Raw genomic sequence first — 23,141 nt, 5'->3', positions numbered from 1 at the left:
TTATGGTGGGGAAATAATTGTTCAAACGTCCTCTGGCAGAGCCAAACTGAATTGTCCTCTCACTCTGGGGTTGTGAAGCATTGGTGGCTCCCGGCACCAACCTTTGCACCACAGTCTGAGCTCAAAGTCTGCTTCAGGATCTCAGAATAGCTGATGACAAACGGCGCATGTTAATAATCTGTGGGAAACACGGGGAGGCAGAGGAAGCAAAGCAGCGGGATGTTCGAGCACTGCTATGCTGAGCATCAGTGTTTATATATGGAGCGGTGGTAACCACCAAGTGTGTTGTGCATGCTGCCCTTCAAAGCCAAAAAGCAGCAACTGTTTTGTAGTGACACTGAAAACAGAAATAGATCAAAGTTTATCCTCTTCTCTGACGCTGTGCAAGTTGATACAGTGCGCTGGTTAAACTCTAATCACGCCCTTTGACCTTTGAAGCACACAGAAAGTAGTTAATGTTGTTTCCTTTTCTATCAATGTTCTGTGCGTTTCATGCGTACAATATGTCCGTGTGTGGTCTGAGAGAGAGACAGCAGGTGCTCAGATGAAAATCTAAACGCGAACGTAGTCAAGAGGCTTAGAGGATTACAGAGTTGTATTGTCTTTACACAAAATGTAACACTTATGTTTGATCAGCAGACCTTAAAGACAGGAGCTGAGGGACTGTAAAGGTGACCTGCTGGTTCCTATTACACAGACCTGCACTGTCGAACAAATACAGGCAAGTGCTGAGGGAAGGGGAAGTGGAGGGAAACGCAGGCTGTACACACACTTTTGGTATGTTCATTGTGGATACAGTTTTAGCTGGAAGATATGAGATGGTCAGCAAGTCAGATAATGGCACACAAGGACATTCAAAGAATCAAGTCTCATGTGGTCATGTATATAATAATAAAGATGCATACGTGACAGTTTCAGTTTTCTATCATTATATTGACTACCTTTGGTTTAAGACTGTCAGACAAAACAAGCTATTTGAAGCTGTCAACTCGAGCCCTTGGAAATTGTGATCAATATTTTCCACCATTCAGTTATCAGTTACTTAGAAAATAATCAAGAGATGAATTGATGATGACAATAATCATTCACTCCTGCCCTACTTGGCTCACTAGCTGAAAATCATGCACTGACCTTAATTCTGAAAACACAGTCAACAAAAACACATTCACACCTCACTATGTTTGTGCAGACATGCTTACGCTTTTGTGTGTGTGTGTGTGTGCATGTGTGTGTGTGTGTGTGTGTGTGTGTGTGTGTGTGTGTGTGTGTGTGTGTGCCAGACTCTCTACCCCCTCTCCACTCTCCCTTTATGGTGGGGAGATTAGGTAGTTAATCCTGTAGATCTCAGAGAAAAAGCCACTCCTGATGCCACAATGGATTTCACTCAGTCCACAAGAGAGAGGACAGACCTGCTGCCGATACACATCTCGACCTCTCAACAGAAACAGGGCCCACACACACACATGCGCATACAGATGCACACACACACACACACACACACACACACACACACACACACACACACACACACACACACACACACACACACACACACACACACACACACACGCACGCACACACACAGGCACACAAACAAGGCAGAGCACTTCACCAAGGTCAGGATATTATATTACGTATTGGAAGCATCCTATAAATAACCCCACAACCATATTGAACTAATATTATAAAACTGTCATGTCTTCTTCAAACTCTTTGCTATAATACTTAGTATGTTGTATGTAATGTATATTATACTTGCTGTATATGTATCAAAAGTAAAGCCAGTACTTTACTCCCATAAATCTTTTTTGTTGCTGAACAAAGGCTATTATTTTGCAGTTACAGCTCTGTAAGACTTCACTCTTCATGACAGCACATGCAATCCTGAATACTGATTGACTAATTTATTGATTAAGTCATTGGAGGATCAAGGATGAGCATCCTTGATGTGTTGTCTTCTCCGATCAGAGATCACTTCTAATAGACCAACTGTCCCCATGCATGACTGCAAATACAACTGCCAACAGTTCAGTTCTGAGTACTACAGAGAATCCAAGAAGACTAAGATTAAAAGAAATTAAATCCAGCTCTAGAAACGCTGTTCTGCAGCTTACCCTCACCTCTGACCTTTGACCTTTCCAGAGGAGACAGTCAGAAAAAGTATTTGTTTTTATAGATCAGTATGGTTGATGGTCATTTTTTTTTTGTGCGCTGCTGGACAAAATTTCTAGATAAGGCTTAACTTTTAATACTGTAAGTTCATTTTGTGACCAACGCTTATGTAATTTTACTTAATATGATATGAATTATCAATCCCTTCACGTAAAGTTGTGAAATAAAAGTGTGGAGTACAAAAGTCCAAAATTTACCTCTACAATGTAGTGAGGTAGAAGCATAAAAAGTGAAGTAATGTACAAGCACATCAAAATAAATAATTGGACTTAAATGTACATGGTTAAATTCCACCGCTATAAATGAAGGAAATAGCATTCTTTTTTCATTTTAGTAGGAAAATGTATGGCTTTATTGCACCTACGTTCACTTGTAAAAAAAAAAAAAAGAAAAAAGAAAAAAGCAAGCAACAATTGAATTGATTGAATGGGTTTTATTTTGAAAAACATCACCGGAACTCCCGTGTCGTGTGTTTCCGTTATTAGCTCGCCTTGACTAGAGGCAGGATGACAGCTGAACGGGTCGTGAAGGTACAGCAGCGCAGTCAGAAACATTAGCAGCGACCATCACAAAGTCCCGTTTTAAAGAGAAGCACCGACACATTTCACCGTGTGACGTCTTTCTCCACCAACCGAGTTTTTCAGAGGACGGTAACCGTTAAACCCTGCGGATATCTTCTTTTTTTTTTTTGGTTCTTTTGGGGTTTTTTGTTTTTTCCACCGAGAGAGAAAAAAGATCCGTGTCCGGATGTGCCAGCAGTGTTGGGTTTTTCGCATGGCGTAGGCACCTTTTCTGAAGAGGGATATTCTTGATGTTTGGTGGGTCGGAGGAGGCCCTCGGGTCGACAGCAGTATCCCCCTAACGTTCACCGTACTTCCACATTTACCGATTTGTTGGGGGGGAACGATCAACGACATGATTGTGCAATAGAGAGGAAGAAGCGCTGCACGTCTTGACTACCTCGGTGTGTTGACTGTGTGGAGAGAGACAGAGACAGAGAGAGCAAGTCACCAGGGATAAATTGTGTTTTTGTTTCCTCCTCTAAACCCCAACAACGACGCTTTTTTCCCCGAGCTTGTGAGGGCTCTTACAAAGGAGACGGGAAGAGGGAATATTTGTGCCCTCGTCTTGAGTGTGTGTGCGTGTGTGTGTGTGTGTGTGAGAGTGAGTGAGTGAGTGTGTGACTGTGTGTGTGTGAACCCCTCCGAGGACCGGGTACACCTTCGCGATGACGGGCAGCACCCCAGCAGACATGGTGAGAGGATTTCCTGTCAGGTTCACACACTTTATACCATTTACATCCATTTATTCCTGCAAGGTTTTAGCCACAATAAATAAGTATACAATAAATAAATAAATAAATAAAAGCTGATCAGAGCAGATTAAGGGTGTTCTTCATTCAAGGATCCTACTTCTGGTTTCATCAATTTGATTTCTCCACAGTTTTAAGTCCCAGTATGGCAGTGACTAGAAACTTTAAATCCTTGTGGTTCCCAATGTTGGGAAATAAAATCTAGTAGGTTAATGTAACTGATGTGATTGTTATTAGTCTTTATGCAAGTTTTACTTCCTCAGTTATGCTGTGTATTGTTTTTTTCTCTCAGTTCCTGGCAGTCGTTGACACCCATTGATTTCTCTACAGGATGAAACTCTATTAGCACACTCTTGACGCTTGCTTATGCTCTGTAATCCATCACAGTGATCCTCAGGTTTCAAAAAAGTTTTGAATTGCCTCGTGGTGATAAAGCTAATTTGACAGAAAAGAATGCAGATGCAGCATTTGCTGTTTTTTTGTGTTTTACATCACTGAAAACTGTGTATTGGGACATTGAACTGTGATGGGCTTTTTTCAGTATTCTTGGATATTTTATAGACATAACAGTTAATGGATCTGTTGCAGCCCTAATGCCACCTGCGAGGGATATCACAACTCAAGCACGTCTGCTAATTGATTTTCATATGGTATGGAAATCAGTGGAAGCTGGAACAGACAAAATAGGTCCACTTGTCAAAAGCAACATGGTTTGCAAAATCATTGGCCGTGATGTATAGGTATATATGACTAAAACCACAGGTATATCTCTGTGGGAACAGATACATGTAATTGTTATTGGTTTAGGTATGTTTATATTTGAATTATACCTCAGTTCCCAGTTTGAGAATACTGACCCCTCATGCAAAACTAGCCTTCCTTTCAGATCTGTCCATCACGCTTGTATCAAATCAAGGCTATGCCCCTTCATTGGTGTCATTCATTGTTGGCTAAGTTCTCCTTTGCTAGATTTCAGTGTGCAGTGACTGGTAATTTCATTGCTGCCACCATCTCATTATATTATACTTGCTGGTGTAGTGGTATTTTAAAGAGGAGGCTGAACTGCAACCTTTAGTCTGTGGTCAGCATCAGGTGATTTTTACCAGTTTACCCCCACAAGACTTTATCCTCATGTGACTTATTTACTTGTCTTACACCAGCTTACTGTTTGTGGTGTGTATTATGAACTCTCGTTACGAAGGTTTATGTCAGTGACTTGTGGGTAAGCTGTTCCACTAATTAAAATGCATATAAAACACGTTAAGTTGGGTTTACCCAGTCTTAGACATAATATTTCCCCTCTGTGTGGCAGTTTTGCATCTGTCATATTTGCTACTAGTGTGTGGTGGCTCTAAGAATACCTCCAGGTCTATGTATAGAAAGGATAAACCACGTAATATACCCCTCACGCAGAGATCAGCTATCCCAGCTGTGCCTGTACTCACCCGTCTGAGCTCAGCTGATCCTATGAACAGCAGGTCCATTATGTTGTCAGGATGTTCGGATAATGCTCTGAAGAAGTTACAGACTTGCAGGCCTGTATGTATACGATGTATACGTGGTCCAGTTAACACTAAGTACAGCACATCGCAAGAAATTTCCATGGATTATGGACATAATCATGAGCTGAGTCTTTCATTTTCTGATCTGTTATGACTGGTAGCTAAATCCTTATGAATCCTAAAGAGCGTTCATAGAAGGTCTTGTGTTATGTCACCATCTGTATAGATGTGTGAGGCTTCATGTGGACCTCAGTCACAGTGTTATGGGCCAGTTGTGTTGACCATCCAACATGTTAAAATAAGAATTTCTGCCATGTTTGATCACTTGAAAAGGACGAGTGCTCAGCGTCTTATTTGACGGGATAAAGTAGAATTAATATTATTTTCACTGTGTTTTTACTTTGGCTCCGAGTCAGGACAGGGTTAATGACTGTCACAGAGCATATGTGGAGAAAACCCGACAACCCTTCAACACAAGAATGACTATAGTTTACATTTGATAGTTAATTATTATAGTTTCTATTGGTTCCAGCGTCATGCCTGTCTGCTAATTGGTCCCTAAATCATGACCAATGTTTTTCATGAATATTCTTAAATGTTAATATCAAGTTATTCCCCATCCATAGTGTCGACTGTAATATTCCTCATAATTTTGCTTTTCTTTTGTACTAGACCTGTAGCATGAGATTATAAGTTATCCAGAGAAGTTTGGTTCAAACCTCCAGCCAGCCTGCTGAAAGTATCTTTAAGCAGCACACTGAAACCCTGCCAGCTGGTTTGTAGCTCAGCTCGTTCTGTGCTCGGAGTATTTCCCTGTGGGGGAAGCATCACATTATTATCGCATCATTTTATGCCAGTGTCAGGCATGAAGTTTATTTTTCTAACGGTAAAGTAAAAATATCTTTTCAGCTGCCAACACTCAGACATTGTTTTTGAATGGGTTTTATTTGTGCCAGAGCTGCTGTCTTCAGGTTTGTGTTATGAACATGCCTACAGCAGAAACATACATGTCAGATTTGCCACATGAGACGTTTCGGGATTTCTTTCCTTTCGGAGCAATTGCCTCCCTTTGTGGCTTAGCTGAGTCTCATAGATCAAACTAGCTCTTTGTGTTTCCCAAGAAAATCTGGGGAAATATCAACTATCTGCATTTAACTCATCCTGTGTGAAATCAGCAGCAGATGTCTTCTCTCAGTCTGTGGAAAGAGTAAGTGCACACACTCTTGTAAAGGCTGCATAGAGTGGGAGTGAGAGTAGGAGGAGAGGAGATTGCTGGTGCCAAACATTGTGGCTGAATGAATCTGAGAGAAAGAAAAGCAGAAGAAATAGTCATGCCCTTTGAGAATGGAGGATGGGTTTTTTTTTCGAAAGGAGAGAAAGAGGAGGTATAGGAAGAGTGAAAGATGGGGAGGGGGCAAATTACCTCGCCCCAGGCAGATCTCAGAAGTGCTGACAGGGTTGAAATGGTCCCCATGGCAACAGTGAGACGCTCGGATCCAAAGTCTGGGTGTCTGTGTGAGTGTGTGGAGGGACTGGGTCGAGGTGCACTGCAGGTATGTGTGTGTGTGTGTGTATTTGTAACAGCGAACAGATGAACAGAGAGTGGTACAGAAACAGGAGAAGAATAAAGCGTCTCATCCCAGATAAGCCCCGCTGAATGAATGCTGAATGAATATACTCCAGACATGACGGAGAGTCTCATGGAGCAGAGAGTGAATTTCAAACATTGCTGCTTTCGATATGTCCCGGCACAGCAGGCAGGACAGGGAGATCCAGGTACACACACACACACACACATACTGAGAGAAGTACATGACCTTCCCACTTTCTAATAAGGCTTTAGCAGTTGTATTTAGTTTAATGTGCCTCATAATAATACTAAATAAATATACAAAAAGTACATCAGACTCATTATTGACTGAAAAGGCAGACAGGAGTATCTGCTGCTGGGGTTTGAACTAATGTTACCACAAGAAGCTTGTTTGTGAGTTTGGCTGTTAGTGCTAGTCGTGTCAGTTTGGCAGCGCAGACTTTGTCTTTCTGTATTCTCTCTGGAATTGTACCTTTTCAAAAGGTGGAGAAGGTTTGTTGCGTTTCCCTTCGTCAGCACAGGTCGCCTCCACATCTTGCTACAGGTATCACTGCCGTTTATTCTTGCTTAAGAAATCCAAACCATTTCCAAATCGCTAATGGCATGTGACCAGTCTTCACCACAATTTCCTCAACAACATGTTTGTGTGTGTGTGTGTGTTTTTTTTTTGTCTTGTTTCAGCCCTACATATGTCTTCAATTGCTGGAGCCTAATAGAATGATTGTGCAAGAATTTTTTTCGTCATAATTATCAAGATCATTTTATCAGCCACATTTACTGCCAGTAAATTGTTAATAAATGTGCTTTAGTTCACATGCGCTGCAGTTGTTTTGGGGCAGAAGTGGTTACTAATGGTCTACAGGCACACATTTGATGGCGACATGTTACGAAGAATTAAACACGGTTACCACGTGTACACGTTCATACACACTCAGTGCTCAAACACCCCGTCATTTGTGCAGTGGCGAGTACATGTTAATTTGCGTTGGAGGTGGCAATCACAGCCCTGACTCAACCAGAGCAGGAGGTACGATAGAATGTATTAACACTTTGGATGAAATCAGTTGCTTTGCATTGAATGGAATTTTGAAATTTGAAATTTGGAAACCATATGTACACTTAATAAACGTATCTATATATCTATTTGTAGATTCTGATCAGAATACTGGATTTTTGCTTTACTGTGATAGTATGTTGCTAAAAACTAGTCATCTCTGCTCCTCTGTGTGTTGCTAATTGTAGTTTCTGTGCTTTGAAGATAGTTTATAGTTCATTCCCACATTGTTAAGAGTCCCCTTTTTGGGAACACACACACACACACATTCACAAAGGAGTCAAAGGTTAGGGTCAGAGGTCACCGGTGTGTTGGTCACGGATGAAAGAACAATGGGTGGGGAATCCTTGCTGCTGAAAACAGCACTCCCTGTCCCTCTTCCCACTCGAGCTTAGCTCAGCATGTGTGACACCGAGTAGCTGGAGACAGAGGGAGGTCCGCAGGCATTCTCCAGCCTCAGGCAGGAGCTGCTAACGGGGCTTTGATTGACACATTCAGGGGGAGAGAGAACACTATTGAGTCATGACAGTGCCAGTTGCATGAAGCGTGTCAGTGAATACGTGTGTGCGTTACCGACGCCATGTGTTGCGAGTCTGAGTCACAGATCAGGATTACATCATCCCGCCTGGGTGCAGGAGTTGATATATTGACTCTGACATTGTCACATGTAGGCCTCGGAGCGCCACGGAAAGTCCTGACAGGAGTTGTGAAGGAGCAGGAGCTGTGCTTGTTTCATTCTAATTTCTGGCATTTCAGGAAACAGCGCACAAATACAAACAATACATACGAGTACAGACAAGATAAAAGAAACATCATGTGGAGTGCAGACTTACAGAGTGGGCCCAGCAGGGGCTGACTGTTGCTGCATCTGGATGAAGAAGTACGTCAACCATGTGATTTGTAGATGTGTGTAGATGCTGAACAGGTCTGTAAGATGACTTTCTCATATACCATATGGTAAAGTTGGTCGGAAACATTTTGCTGGTGCTACGTCCGCCAGACAAGGCAAACAGTACACACAGTAAGCACATAATGAAATGTTACTCTAGAGTCTGCCCAGAGCACTTGTATTAGTGTATACTGAGTTGATGAATTACTTCATGGTGGTTCTATTGGTAATAGAGACCTGAATGGCTTTATTTTTATTGCTGTCAATGGGAAATGAACTGGATACAGCTGTGTTTCTGTTTGTAGTGTTCCCAGACTGTATGGTGGTGTTTCTCTCATCTGTGGGACTCTGCTTCTGTAAGAAGGACTGTACATTTTGTATTTGTATTGACAGTTGCTGGTATTAGCAAGGCTTTTGTCAATGTCTATGTCTAGCAGTCCTCTGTGACTGTGTAGAGTTAATTCAGTTGTATTGATGCAACACCAACAGGAAGTCCTATTGAGAGCCTCTCATCCATTGATTACTTATGTAACTGTTTGTTTCCCCATGTTTGGCTGTGTGTCCTTTATTTTGGCATGTGTTTGTGCACGTGCATCCTATGTGTTGCTCTATGAATAATGACACCCTGCCGCACAGATCAAGTTGTACATACCTGTCAACACTCCCGCATTTCCTTTGGTTCCATGGTTCATGTCTGCTCCTGACAAGCTGTTCATTATAATGGGCTTATTGAATATGAAGTGCTCTTGTTGGTGGAAAAAACAAGCCACTAAATTCTTAAAGCTATGAAATTTTCTGAACCTGCACAGGGCATTTACATACATGCAGTGTAGGTTGTAATCATAGAAAAGAGATAGGCAACATTTTTTCTGTGCCTGTATACAGTTTAACCTGGTCTCTTTTGTTGCACTGTGCATGTGCCACAAAACTAAAACACAGTAAACCAAAGGAAAGTGGCGTGGGTGAAGGATGTGTGGCACTGGTGGCAGTTGCGGGGGAAAAAAAAAACCTTCATTTAACAGTTGGCATGTTATCCTGATTCTCAGAATAGCTGATCATGCTTTGGAATTAGAAAATTAAAAACAATAAACATTAACAATGTCACCAAATCTTTCAGCAAAAATCTTGTTTTCCTGTATTCTGGAGGCTGTCACGTGTGCGTCCAGACACTGAAACCACTAAACAACTCATTTAAACTCTGGTTACTGGATGCCGGTAGATGTCTCAATCAAACTTCTGCCTTAACTTGGATGTTTGCATTGTGTAATCAAGTTAAAACTGGGGTTCAGAAGTTTTGTTGACTGTAGCCCTCCTGATAATTTAGTCTAGGGACACATTTGACAAAGCAAACTTTAATAACCACCCAGATTAAATCTTCAGGATGAAGAGCTATTAGATTTCCTCACACATCAGGCTTGAAAGTGAGACCCTGTCTCTTTTGTTTTCAGTTTGCATTTCTGATCAGCCCAGCCAGAAGTTCTGTAAGCAATCCAGAGGGTTTCTAAGAAAAAGTGTCTGTGTGTGCATGTTGGGATAAGGGCTTATTCTGCTGGAAATTCCCCTTCTTTTCAGCAGTCAGTTCAGCAGTCATTGTTGGCAGGTATGGCTTTGCTCCGGCTTAGGAATGTGTTGAACTACTTCACGGTTTTGGTGGCTCCCATGGTCCCAAGTCAAGGGGAAACTTCTGGTCCACACTATAGATTCTGGTCCTGATCTCTCTTGACAGTGAACAGGCTCTTGTGTGCTGCGTGCCTTTCAATATCAGAACGGCAGGAGCAGTGATAGTGACATAATGTACCCCACATTCACAGCAGTAGTCTCACCTCTGTACAGAAGTAAAGTGAGGATACGCTTCAGCTTTTATGCCAAGTGTTACAGAATCAGACCATGACACAAGTGAGTGGGTGTGAGCGTAAGTAATGTGCGAGCTCTCAGATGGCGCTAACACGACAACGTCATCCTAACTAGACGCTGTATGCCTGCGGCCCCTTTGAGGTACGCGTGTGAGGGTATTGTGTCCCCGTAGTTATGCATGCGCAGATTTACATAGAGAAACCAGCTAAAGTACAACCTGTTCTTCCTGTTAAGAGTGACGTGTTTGCTTTTGGCTCTGCCAGTGGAGCAACACCCACTCCAGTTCACTTTTGCTCCAGATACCAGCACAAACTAAGCTGCATCTAAAGGCCATTGTTTTCATGTAATGGTGTTGTGCATCTACGCTTGGCACTGTGCCATTGGTTCCATTGTGTCCCTCTGTTAAGTCTGACTAGCCAGCAAAAAGTCTGTGTAATGCTTTGACTTTTTGTTTATATTTTTCAAATATTATTCATTTATTTAACTCTTTGATTACATTTCCTAACAGTATCCTGGCAGGATGTTGTTGTGGCTTTCTCCACAATGGCAGGAATATAATTCTGGTGGTGAAATACTAATTCCAATCACAATTTTCATTTTTTTAAAATTGTTTTTGTTTTAATTGTAGAATGTAAACTTGTCCACATGACCCAAAGACATGACCCCGTGTCCTCCACGGTAGCTACAGCCCTTACTCATTAGCTACATGGAATGAGCAAAATGGGAGCCTTTTGGGAATAAAAATATAAGATGAGTTACTGCTTTCTGATAAATTCAGAGGATGCTGCGGTCTGATTGAATTGAGAAACTGAAATGAGGAAGAGAAATTTGAGTTGTGAAAGAGACATGAAGAAAGTAAGGCGAACAGCTTAAGCTCAATTTACCGCACTTTACTCAGAAAAGTCCTTTTAAAAGTCTGTGAAAATCTTTCGCTCGTTTGCTTGATTTCTCCATCAGCTGCAGGTGTGCGGAGTGACATGTTAGCTGCATCAAATATTCTTCTCACAGACATTTTTTTGCCAATCAGTAATGTGCACTAATGCGATTCATGAATGCAGACAGGGAGTCGCTCAGTTAGTAGCTTATGTGTTCCTGTTAGATAATAAGTTTCTAATGGAAATTCTGCGCAAATAATGTGCTCAATCAATGCGCTCAGTGCAGATACAGTATTGATTTCAGTTTTACACCGGGCATTAATTGCACTGACAAACTCAGGCATCTTGATACAGTCTCTTGTTTTTAATGTTATTAGCATTCAAGGGATGTTACAGGAAGGGAACTCTCTATAAAGCTATGTGGCTGTAATCTTTCCTTTCCATACAATTTAAATAGATGTAAAACAAAAGCACTCAAGTAAAAAAAAAAAAGCACAGCATTTCCCTATGAGTCTAAATGTTGAGCAGCAAGAGAGTGTGTATGTGTGTGGAAAGGAAGTAGAAGATGGGGGTGGGGGGGGTGTTTGACTAGCTCAATAAAAGGAGCCTTTCAGCTGCACTGGAAACAATTTCCAGCTGAGGGGACATTTATATTAAAGCTTTGCCTTGCCAGCATAGACTGTGTGAATGTGAATGTGTGTGTGTGTATGAGAGTGAGTGCGTCAGAGCAGCTAGCTATCAAGAGTCAACTGTCCCTCTTCCTGATATATTTTTGGGACAGGGATGCCATTTCTAAATCAGTGCTTAAATCTGTCCTGATATTCGAACGCCCTGTGCCAGCATAGTCAGACAGACAATACTTACTGAGGGAATTAGAGGGTCAGTGTTGAGACTCTTCAGGTCCCAGACAGGGCAGACATGAGCCATGGAGCTGTCATCCAAAGGTCAAGCCTCATCGACTGGATGTTCCAACAGGATCATCTGGCCTCCAGTCCTCACTCTCATGCCTTTAACCCAGACTTTTACTCTGGTTTGGCTGTCAATTAGAGATTTACTTTTTTTCTTTTTCATTTCAAAATGTAAATGGTCTGACAAGCTTTTGCACTTGAACCCAACTCAGCGTGTCTCTGGAGCAACACGACACACTGATTTTCTTCATGGTATTGTAGCTAAAAGAGGCTGCAAACAATGATTGTTTTCATAATCAATTAATCTGTTCACGTTTTTTGGTTAATTGATTAATTTTTCAGTCTTTCAAATGTCGGAAAAGTAATAAATAAAAATTCAGGACACATGGCAGCCTCCTTAGTTGGCCTGTTTTGTTCACCCAAAACCCAAAGATACTAAATTATTTTGTGATATGAAACAAACACAAAACAGCAAATTTTTTTTTTTTTGCATTTTTGCTTAATGACTAAAACAATTGGGCTGATGAGGCCAACAGCTGACGCTTATGGAAAGCTCTGTAAAAACTCTGGTTGTTACATTACCCATGAGAGTTCTGTGTTTTTATGTAAAGTAAAATTGAGGATATTAAGAAAAATAGCAAATCGTTATAGAGAATGGGGAAAAAACCCCACTGGAATCACTGACTCCTACATATTGATTGACTTGCAGAAGAGAAATGGTTGCTAGGTAACATCTCAGAAAGTCGTTTCCCATATCTACCGAGCACTAACCAAACTTAATCCTCAGCTAGTGACCTGAGACGGTCAGTGGTTTGCCACTATCTAAACAGTCTGTATATTCCGCAGTAATCCTGCTAATATGTTCATATCAAGACAAACTCCTGTGTATTCACTGAATTAACGAGTGATTCTAATCCTAATACTGAGGCGGTGTTGAGCTTATGTGGAACAGGATGTAACATTACATGGACGGCGTATTTAGTATCTGAATTTGTGAGCTGTAAAGCTTCAAAGAATATTTGGGGGAAACATTTCTTGCTTTTTGCTGAAAGGTAGTTCGTGAAAGGGGAGCTGAATGGTAAAGAAGCCAGTTTGCCTTTTTTCGCATCTTCTCTGGTTTTATGATATTCACTGAGATACACAACCGGAGAGATACGATGAGGCCGAGGTCACTGAAGAGTTAAAGATAGAGCTCCAAGATGAGGGAAGCGTGTGTGTGTGTGTGTGTGTGTGAGAGAGAATAGGGAACGTGGAGAGAGGGTATATTTGGCCTTCATGCCGTCTTGCACAAATTTGTCATTGCATGTTGGATGCTATGGAGCACTCTGACTATGAATATCTCTAATGATCCCAGCAGGGGTTGTGTGTGTGTGTGTGTGTGTGTGTGCGTGTTTCATGTATATGTGTGTGTGTTCTTATCTGAATGAGCTAGCAGTAATGAAGCATTAGACCTTGGACTAGAATGATTGAGGGCTTTTCATCTTTTTTTTTTTTTCTCAGTTTCTTGTAATGAGGAAGCTTTGGTTTATCTTGAGGGAAGCAGCAGAACTTTGACTTAGACAGAGGACATCAGATATAGACCTAAAGTTTAGTTTAAATACACATTTTGGTGAAGTGGCTTTTCTGAGCCAGAGACCATTTGACTGCATGCACACAGTTAGGAGCAAAACAGCAGCGTTCACTGAGTCTATATCAGTAACAGTAATCTAGGCTAGTGGGTTTAAAAGCTCGGATGTTTGTGGGTGAGTGAAGCTGGCGTGTTTTAGCAAAGTTTAGCCGAGTTCCATTTAGCTTGGCACAGAGCAGCTCGGTCAGCTGATCTTAGTACAGTTCCTTTTCATAGTGCAGCATGGTGTAAGGCTCACAAGAACCATTAAGTATCAGAAATGGCAGGTACAGTAATCTGTTCTAATTTTTAATCTAAAGGTCACAGTGGTGAATAAACAGAGCTATATCTGTGAAGCCAAAGTGTGCTCCATTTTCAAAATGGTCTTAACCTTTAAACCACCTTTTCATCCCAGGTAGATGAATGAGAAGCACATCCTTTATTATACTACATGGCTGGAGACCTGCTAATTAGCATCATGTAACAGGCAGCAATACATTACAGCACCCCTTGGCTGATTATATCGTCTGTATTCATATTTTTTTCTGCCTTGAAGTTGCAATATATGTATGTGTCCTAGCTTTACAAGGCTTAGTAGATGTGTTATTATAGTTGTGTGTAATATCTACAGCCCCAACCTCAAACCCAGTTACTGGTTTGAATGTTGTGGCTGATTGGTATATGTCTGTTTTTACATGTAAACTGCCAGGGAACTCTAGATGGAAATGTTTATGTTTGTTATGTTTAGTGTTGCACATGCACGTAAACCTGCATCTATTCTTGTCACTGCATACTGCTTCATTCCAGAGTAGGCCTAGAAAATGCAGTGTGTGTGTGTATGTGTGTGGTAATAATACCCCTGGTTGTTTCTGTCCAGTGCCATCTGGTAAATTCCAGCACAGAGGGCGTTTTAGCTTGCCAGCAGTCTCTATCTGTGTGCCTCTCTCACTCTCTCTCTCTCTCTCTCTCTCTCACACACACACACACACACGTAGACACACATTTTTCCTTCTACACACACATACACGGCATCACGTGAGTTGTGACTGCAGGGCAGTGCTCTTTTCTGAAGGAGAAAGGGAAATGCAGTGTTGTGAATGTAACTGCTGTCTCACAGCCTTTCCTCCTCTCTCTCTGTCTCACATGTTCCATCAGCTTTTTTTTTTTTTTTTTTTTGCTAAGACTTTATTGTCTCTGAGGAAGGAGACAGAGATAGTAATAGGTTTTGGAACCTCAATATGTGCAGCATTGTGCTAATCTTCATTTATGGGGTGAAAACATCTACGGAAACAACAGCTTGTCAGGAATTGAGGAATGGAATTGGATTTACCAGGCAACCGTGCACTGTGATATAATGGATTTTAAAACAGAGAGACATGTACTTTTAATTTCTTTTCCTCTTCACCAAAAATGAAGCTACATTTTCATGATCAAGACGGATGATAGATAATATGTTTCTGATATGTTGGACTGAGATACATTTATATATCTCCATCAAACTTAACTGTGTAGAGAAAAGCCAGCAAATTTCTGTTGATTTTAGAACTCCAACTCATAACTACTTCCATTACTTATTAATCTGTTGGTTGTTGTTCAATAATTTAGTATAACATGTTAGAAAATAATGAAAAATGCCAAGGTGATTGCTGTGACAGAGTGTCTGCACAACAGTCCAAAAAGCTTGTGCTTGGAAAGGACAACCTGAAAGGTTACAAATCAAGCTAATCCTGACTGCATGGCATCGACTACAAACTGCCGGGGAGACCACCTAGGAAAGAGGATGGGGGTGGGTGTGCAGAGACAGAGGAGGGAGGAAGGGGGGAGACAGGGGAAGGCAGAGGTCACCGCGGAGTAGGTATTTCTCTTGGGAGGGAGGGAGGGGGAGAACAGCATGGGGATGCTTTATTTGACTCCAGGGCTTTCACATAGCGGGGGTCAGGAAAGCACGGGGGAGGAAGTCACACTGGTGAAACACCCTGTGATGGAAGTGAAGGAGAGTGAGAGGAGGTGGAGGAGTAAACAGGCAGAGCAAATGGTAGGACGAAGGAGGTGAAGGACAGGAGGTCCTTTCATCAAAGCCTTCATCAGGGATCATCAACCCTCTGTGTGGTCCCCCTCACACCAGCAGCATGCCGACATGTGGCATGTTGGCCTTTGGGTTTATGCATCTGCTGGTACCTGTTTTTTGTTTTTTTTTTTTTCCAGAGATCCCGAACAGGTTTAATATAGATGATGAGGCAAAACTCAGCAAATTATATCCATTTTGAGAAACTGAGCTACTCAGAAAGAAAACAAAGCAAAATCCAGCTCTGAGTCAAACTAGCACAGATTAATACAGATTTAAAACTCCAGCACTGCAGCCGCCATGTTTCCTTTCACTGACAGCTTCCTGTTCAACTGTTTTTTGTTGTATTTTTAATATAAATCAAAAATGAAAGTCGAATTCTGTAGTGTTTGTTAAATCAATGTTCAGAACAGTTTCTGAGGCAGTTTTGTGCGAACATTTATCTTGAAATAATAATATCGTGTCAACAAACTGTTTTGCGGAACATGTGAAAGGGTTTCAGGTGCCTCTTCTTGTTTCCTGCAGCGTCTCTGTTTCTCTTTCTGTTTCCCAGTCAACAGTCAATTTTTCCTCCATTTACCAGACACAAAAGACTGGATGTAACTGTGCATTGTGCCAATAAATTATGGCAGGGTACATTTTTGACACAGAGGACATCATGTAACTCTGCACTGTGTTAAAGAAGAGTGAATTGGAAATCTGGCTTGGACGTCAGAAGAAGACTTAAGGTTGGGTCACGCTGCAAAAGAACTAGAGCCTGAGGGAGAAGTTCAAACCTGGCTTACTTTGTCTCCTCCACACAGCTGGCCGGTCGCTTTGTGAAGTGGAAATGAATGTCAGATTGTCGGTTTGGAAAAGAGTGGCTGGAAAGCTTTCACACAGTTTGTATCTGGAGAAGCCGGGTGATCAATCCTTATCAGCTCCAGAGGTGTTTTCTCTACCTGACCTTCTGACTTCTAGGTCAACGAGGGAAAGCATAATTTCACTACCTGTATCAGGACCATTTCTTTTTTTTTTTTTTTTGTTCGTTTTTTGCTCAACCAAAGATGACAGTCACAGATGCATCTTTATTTCACTGTTTAGCACCTTGTCATTCTCTATCTCATCTCACTGGGACAGAGGGACAGACAGTCTAGACGCTGACAGAGGGATGAGAGGAGTATCGATTGAAGCGTACAAGAGCAATTTCACGTGTCGGCCCGCAGTTTCAAAAGTGGAGCCTCAGCAGCCCCACCAGCAGGCAATTTGAGTGTGCACGCTAATATTTGCGTGTTAATGTATGTGCAAATGTGTGTGACAAAAGGAACGAAGTGGATTTCATCATCTTATTGACCTTCACGGTTTCTCTTCTCACCGCCTGTCTCTCTGACCTTCGTTGTTCTCTCTTTGAATCCTCTTTGAATCTCTCTCCGTTCCCTCTCGAGCTCTCTCATTTCCTCCCCCCCGGTCCCATGGGCTTCCCTCCAGAAGTGTCAGCGTTTCCTCTATCGTCCTGTATCATCAGACCCCTTCGTTGCTATCACGGCCTCTGTACAGCATCAGCACTTTGGTGGTGATGCGTGACACAGGACTGTGCAAATCTTTGTTGTCTTTTTCTCTCCTTTAACTATTAAATTTCTCTTTCTGTTGGTCACTTTCACTTAGTTTCTTTGTTTGTTTTCATGTCACGCTCTCTTTGCTTGTTATATCTTTAATATCTCACTCTATGAAAGTATTTATTGGGGTTTTGTTCTCCCTGATGGGATGAGGACAGCGGAGCCTGATGTGGTGATGTATTCAACCCGAAACTACTAACAGATGCTCATACACACTGAGAAGTGTTACGAGAAGTAGAACCATCTTCTTTTTCTTAGTGACTTTCTTTCTCACTTCCCCACGTTCCCATCTTTCTTTCGTTTTCTTTGGACTTTTATTAAGTGTCATTACTACTTGCGTTGACTGTTTGTAGGCGTTCATCCTAGAGACGAATGAACCAGGAAGAATTGAGGTGCTGCCAGACGCTGGTCTTAATCTTAACAGTCTGTCGTGCACAGGATTCCAAGAACAGGCCAATTTGAATTTGGAGAGATACATCCCATGCTTGCGGCGTCGTGTTTGGGTGAAGTTGTGTCATTAATCAGAGCAGCTAATTAATCATGGGAAATTAATTTTACTTTGGACAGAGCATAGCAGTTGCATTATTTAATTAACAATAACCGCCAGTGTTTGTATGTTTGTGTGTGTCTTGGTAAATGGTGGCCAGTGGCGTGCTTCATATCTGTGGTTACCTGTGGGTTTTTAGCCCACAGAGTTTTAGCCCACAGGCATACAGTACCCTCAACCACTGTCTGGCAGTTAGTATAATATGTTTTACCTAACTTCTAGGTCACAGCTGATACGAAACAGGCACCACTGTAGTGGTCTTTCGCAGAGATGGGCTGCCTTGTTCACCTAAACTTTGGTCAAACTTGGTTATGGGTGCAGACTGTGTGTGTTTATATTTGTCTCAGTAATGTGTAGTAGTGATAGTGAGTCAACAGCTTTATTGCCATTTGCGCAGAGACGCAAGATGAACTGTGCAATGAAGTCCTTAGTTTGCTTATTTCTCTGATTTTCATGTCTGCAAAATGTGTAAGAGCGAAGAACTGTTTGTGCTGTTCTTTTTTCTTTTTAGCTGCAAACATGAAAGTATTAAAATATGCGCATATGCATCCACTGGTATGTTTGTGTTTGACAGTAAACATCAAAATGAGGAACTTGGGTGAGGAAGACTGTTGGGACCTCAAATGTCAGAGCAGCAAAGTTAATCAGATTCATCTTTAAATCAGGGAGACAGCTGGCTCTGTCCATAGTTGAAAAATACATTTTTTCCACTACCTGTAAAGCTAACTAACGCTAACCACCTGCTAAACAGATATGAGAGTGGTATCAGTGTTCTCATCTAACTCTTGGCAAGAAAGTGGGTGAGGTTATCTCCCAAACTGTCAAACAGTTCTTTCTGCTGTCATAGAGTCCAACAGTTTGTTCCATTATTCACTATCTCAATGTTTTTCCACTCCTGCTGCTCTTGACGTTCCCTTTACTGCCTACATGCTGCAACCAGTTGATATGATTCTCCTATTGTTCTGGTTTTTGTGGTGGAAAAAAAAGGGTAGAAGCATCAAAATGAGGGCAGCCAAAGAAGTGAAAGCTGATACGAAGGCTTTTGTGTAAATATTTAGGCAGGCTTGAACCTTTTCACCAGGCTAGCAAACACTGCATTGCGTGGTACCATCTTCATAACACCTTTCTCTCTCTGTAATGTAACACAGTGATGTTAGATAAAGCTTCCTTTGATCCCTTTGCTTTCACACAGTATACCGTCAGTGTGTAGGTTGCCACTGGGTAATGCACAGTAGTTTACTTCAGGTTTGGCATGGCTCCCATTTGGCATGTTACTTCATTTGGCCCTGGGGTATTGAACAGCCATTTTGAAGTATGAAGTAGCGAGAGATAGAGTTGAGGGAGTAGCGGGAGGCTGCCATGCGAGGTAAACCTGCGCCAACCTCTTGTGACAGCTCTGATCACATAGAGGAAGCGATAGGAAGAGACTGTGATCAAACGCGCCTACCTGGCATCTGTCAGGAGAGGGGAATGCAGCCCAGGGCGTGTGTGTGCGAGTTAAGCAAGGCGAGTCGTCAGAGAAGACACTGGGAGGGGAGATGACAGCATTAAAAGAAGCTTTACCTGTTTCTGGAGAGAGGAGAAGCAGCTGATGGATTAAAGGGTTATCTGCATGTAAACGAGCAGAAGTGAGTGATGAAGAGAGAGGGGACAGAAAGCAGAGAGCTGTCAGGTACAGTGCCGGCTGCAGCGCTGTTACAACAGCTGATCATGCTCGTGACAGGAAGGAGAGGGAGCAAAAAGAGGAGCAGAGTGGATTCTGGCTGTGATGAGCACGTCAGCATATGAAAGGATAGGTCTTTTTGAATGACAGTACAAAAGGACAAGGGCTTGGAGAGAGATATGAGGTACGATGGGGCAATTGAGTAATGAGACATGTGACTGATGGTAGTGAGAGCAGGTAAAAGGAGAAGGGAGTATTTTTGTTATTCACTTTCGCCTGGGTACAGAAGCCAGGGTTATAACTGCTGCAGTGAAGTAATGACAGCAAACCCAACACTTTAAGGACACTAAAGGGTCACAGTTAAACTTTGGTAAAAAAAAAGACATTAAAATGCTAAAATATTCAACGTGAAATAATGAGTTTTCTCTAATAATTAAAGCATAGTTTTTTAGTCTTTGCAGAAAAGCTGTAAGTGGAGAGCCTCTTTACTTTGTGCAGTTACTCTGCCGTAGAATATTTGATGCTATTGTGAAGAAAAGAAACCTTAATTTAAAAATGCTATTAGACCTGTAATGTAGCCATTAGCCGCCTGTGCCACAGGAAGTTGGGAAACAGCACCAGAAAGTGCAGAAAGGTCTGTGGTGTTGGCTCTTACAATCTCTCTTACAGTAGATACTCTCTTTAATGATTAATGGCCGTAACAGAGTCCAACAGGAAGAAGGTCTGTGCTTTATTTCCACTGAACAGGCTGCCCTCTTTACACAGAAACAGGGAACCACAGGAAAGAAAATGCTTCTGGAATTTGATTCCAAGCAACAGGGTCACACATGAGGGTTCAACAGTTAACCCACGGAAATATTAAAGCCCCATTATCATGTCTCTGCTTTACAGACACTAAACCTGCAGTAGCTGACTTTAGAAGCTGCCACTTGGGGACAGCTGAAAGAAGTTACTTACTTACACGTCCAACAGTTATGGAATAACATTATGATTCATTTGGAGTCAAGTTTCCGTCCAATGTAGGTCTGATATTCTCTCTCTTTTAGCTCTGTTTTTGGTCTCTACCAACTCCTGAGAGAAATACTTATTGTAATAAGAACAGAAAGGATGATCTCTCAGCATCATCCTGTGGTGTTAGGTTATGGCTTTTGTGTTACATGTTTTGCTGTCTCAGTTTCTTGAATCCAGCCCCTCATTCCCATCTTCTGAGGATAAAGGTAAAATTCCCAGTTGCTGTAGTAGAGTTAGATGATAGCTGTCAATATGACGCTGAGGCCATATTATTGTAATGTAGTGATTATTTGGGAATGGCCGCAATGCCTGAATGATCGTAGCAGAAACACTAAACCAGGATCATTTGCATTTTCTTTAAGGGACACAAAAAACTTTGTTTAAAAGTTTGCTTGTTATTCATGTCATGAAACTTAATCACTCTCAAATTAAAGCTGACATTTCACACTTCAGCCTCGTAAAGTAGAGGCAAACATAGTAGCTGCAGCATCAACCCTTGTAAAAGGAACTGTGAAATGTGTGAAACTGAACAGATGTACACATGCTGTCAAAGTGACAGCATGTGTAGACAAAAATTAAACATTATCTATGAATAATCAAATCTAAAGGTATAAAATTCTATGTAGGTAGACAACTTTAACTTTGTGTCCAATCAGAGCAATAATCTACTAAGAATACACACATGGTTTAAGAAAGAATGAGCAAACCTCAGTGAATGAACTTTCCTCTGGAACACTGTGTCATGTACAAGTACAAAAAAAAAACAACCCTGTGTCACACACGCTGCCCACATGGGCATACGGGACACTACTTACTACCTAAGAGGAAAGAAAAAACAAAAAGAGAGGAAGCCAAGACATGGTATTGGTACTGTGTACATGTGCAAAAACATTCAATCAGGTATAAACTAAACAAATCAAACATAAAATGCTCTCATACAATGATGATGGGCATTTAACAAAACTTGAGCTGTACTGTAATGAAAACTGTAAGTGTAAAATCTATTTTAATCCAATGTATTTTTCATCAGAATAACACAGGTGACATGTTCTGTTCCGATATGGGATTAAATGAAAGCATCCAATTTCCACGTCCATAGGCAAGATGCCAGATTTTTTTTTTCTTTTTCTCTGATTTTCCTTTATTCGTCAGTGATGGCAGAGCAGAGATATTGACAGGAAATGTCGGGGGAGAAAGACAGCAGTATGACATGCAACAAAAGTCGCTGTCTGGGAGTCGAATCGATGCCAGCTGCCAGAAGCCAGATCTTAAGTGAACACAGACTTCTGATCTATGGTCAGGTTAAGGGTGATATATTGCTTGGGATGGAAAGTGTGCTTAATAACACAATATGTTTCTTGTGACCATTTTTCTTGATAATTTTCAAATAGCTGAAAAAAATAACACTTCAAAGCAACTTATTTCTTAATAAATAAATCAAATTTGTACATGTGCAAGTAATTGAAGCACAACCAACAATAGATTTGTTTTATAAGTCTATTGTCAGGCATGTTAATTTACCTATTCCACAAATGCAGCATATCACCCTTTTGTCTGACTTCTCATGGGCCCCATCCCATCTCATCATATATTGAGAGTTTTGGGGCCATTTTGTACACACCCAAGAAACAATACGTTCCTCTGTTTTGAGCTTTATCTTTTTTTGTTTGTCTACAACAACCCCAGATCCCTGCAGCAATATCCAAAATTAGACAGACACAAGATTTATAGTTGCGTGTATGTATTGCAGCCAATATCTTTACAGAGCTTAATCTTATTTAGAGCAGCTCCCAGAGCCCTACCAGTTATTCTTGTTTCAAAAGATGAATACATTCTTGTAGCTCACGCGTGATCTGAGTTTTATCCTCAATTATCCTCAGTTGCCCCTTGCTGCACCCGCCATGTACAATATTTGAATAGACATAGTGATCCTGTCTCTGTTAGAAGAAGAACATCGTCTGCATAAAAAATTACCAACTGTCAAAACAGAAAGCCTGATTCCAGTACCTGCTTGTTTAATTTCAACTATGAAATCATTTATGTAAAGCTCAGACGGGGGGGGGGGGGCATCCTCCATACTCATTAATTTGCACATGTGCATTTGGGACTTGATAGAAAGCTATCACAGCTTCATACAATTTTCCATCAGTGCCAGATTTCAGTAGTTTGATCTATAGCTATAAGCCATGATCTATACAAAGGCCTTCTGAAAATCTAGAGACATAGCAATTGTAAAGACAACTTACAGACAAAGATGCTTCTTCAGCATTACCAAGAGTACCGAAGTGGCTGTAACCCTACTTAAGACCTGTCTGTCTTGTCATAATGTTATGTTATGTTATGTTATGTTATGTTATGTTATGTGGTATTATTTTGTGCACCATTTACATGAGCGCTGTCTGAGACGGCTTCCACACAGTGTACATGCATAAAACAGGACAGATGACTAACTAGCTCCCTGGTTACCACAAGTGTTGGCATGGCAACCAGCAGAGCA

At 41.4% G+C, this 23,141-nt stretch overlaps 1 protein-coding gene across 1 annotated transcript in view; it reads left to right on the top strand.

The window, feature by feature from the left end:
- Positions 1-2,678: 2,678 nt before the first annotated feature.
- Positions 2,679-23,141, top strand: part of ubl3a (ubiquitin-like 3a) — a 33,379-nt gene continuing 12,916 nt past the window's right edge. Inside the window, exon 1 of the mRNA XM_041051020.1 lies at positions 2,679-3,427. Coding sequence (XP_040906954.1) covers positions 3,401-3,427 — 27 coding nt within the window. The 5' untranslated portion in view covers positions 2,679-3,400. The remainder of the gene's footprint in view (positions 3,428-23,141) is intronic.

This window comes from Toxotes jaculatrix, chromosome 12 (genome assembly GCF_017976425.1).
Source record: "Toxotes jaculatrix isolate fToxJac2 chromosome 12, fToxJac2.pri, whole genome shotgun sequence".
Taxonomy (NCBI): domain Eukaryota; kingdom Metazoa; phylum Chordata; class Actinopteri; family Toxotidae; genus Toxotes; species Toxotes jaculatrix.
This window is presented reverse-complemented; position numbering and strand designations above follow the sequence as displayed.